At 37.6% G+C, this 1,456-nt stretch overlaps 1 protein-coding gene across 1 annotated transcript in view; it reads right to left on the bottom strand.

Annotated features, from left to right (window-relative positions):
• LOC106533876 (uncharacterized) overlaps positions 1-1,456 on the bottom strand; it is a gene marked incomplete in the record, with an annotated part of 16,509 nt that overhangs the window by 7,797 nt on the left and 7,256 nt on the right. Inside the window, 1 exon segment of the mRNA XM_014030336.1 lies at positions 857-1,004. Coding sequence (XP_013885790.1) covers positions 857-1,004 — 148 coding nt within the window.

Raw genomic sequence — 1,456 nt, 5'->3', positions numbered from 1 at the left:
GAAATATATTTATGTTTGTGGTTGTAATGTGACAAAATATGGAAAAGTTCAAGGGGTATGAATACTTTTGCAAACCACTGTAAATCTGTGGATCTGTGTTTGATTACTCTACCTGGCTTTCTCAAGGACCAGGATGTGACACAAAMATCTGAATTATGGAACTGAAAGTGAAAGTAGTCAAACTGAACTTTTAAGAAACCAAAATACAGTTTCAAAGAAAAATAATTCAAATACAAATATTTAAATTCAGTTTCAATTCTGTGAAATTTGTTTTCAAACCAATAAAATCAATTTCAAATTATTCACATTCAGACTGAATCTGAGCAATTCAAATTCAGTTCCTGCTGGCACAAGATTGATCCCATTTGGATGAAGATGACTGTCTGCAGTCCTGACCTGAACCTGATAAAACACCTTCATGATGAATCAGAGCAGAGACTGAGACAGACCTTCTGTCCAACATCTGTATGTGACCTGACAGATGTGCTTCTGGAAGAACGGTCAAACATCCCATAAACACTCCTAAAGCTGGTGGACAGAAGAGTTGAAGCAGTTCTAGCTGCAGATGGACCAACGTCACATTGAACCCTATGGATTAGGAATGACAGGTACCTGAAGCTCATATGTGAGTCAAGGCAGGTGAGCCAATACTTCTGGTAATATAGTGTGCCTGTGAAGAAGTCAGGTGTGATGTGCACACAGTCACAGCTCAGAAAGGAGGATGTAAAACGCAGTAGAACATAAAACTACTGCAGAAGCAGCCATTTGAAACTTCACTCTGAATGACATCACACTACTAAAAACCACATTTACACATTCAAATTATTGTTATTTAGGTTGCACAACTGGTTCATACCTCACAATCTTTCCAAATCTCAGGGTCCGTCTCCCCACTGTCCTGGATCTCTTGTACCAAGGCCCTAAGGGTCTCAAGGGAGCTTGGGTTGATAAATGGAAGGATCTTCTCTTGTTCGAAAACTTCATCTGTGCTTATACGAAAACTCCTGTTGAAAAATTGTACAAAGATTAACTGTAATACACACACAAACATACAATACTTTCTAATGGGAAATATATGAGTTTTGTGTAAAATCTAAAATAAAACAGAATGCAATGTTTTCCAAATCTCAAAAACCCATCTGTTATTCACAACTGAACATAGTAAATACAGTGGGGAAAATAAGTATTTAGTCAGTCACCAATTGTGCAAGTTCTCCCACTTAAAAAGATGAGAGAGGCCTGTAATTGACATCATAGGTAGACCTCAACTATGAGAGACAAAATGTGAAAAAAATTTGAGAAAATCATTTTGTCTGACTTTTAAAGAATTTTTTGCAAATAATGGTGGAAAATAAGTATTTGGTCAATAACAAAAGTTCGCCCATTCCTCCATGCAGATCTCCTTTAGAGCAGTGATGTTTTGGGGCTGTCGGCGGGCAACACGGACTTTCAACTC

Source organism: Austrofundulus limnaeus, unplaced genomic scaffold (genome assembly GCF_001266775.1).
Source record: "Austrofundulus limnaeus strain Quisiro unplaced genomic scaffold, Austrofundulus_limnaeus-1.0 Scaffold1042, whole genome shotgun sequence".
NCBI lineage: Eukaryota > Metazoa > Chordata > Actinopteri > Cyprinodontiformes > Rivulidae > Austrofundulus > Austrofundulus limnaeus.
The sequence above is the reverse complement of the archived record's forward strand: the minus strand, read 5'-3'. Positions and strand labels throughout refer to the sequence as shown.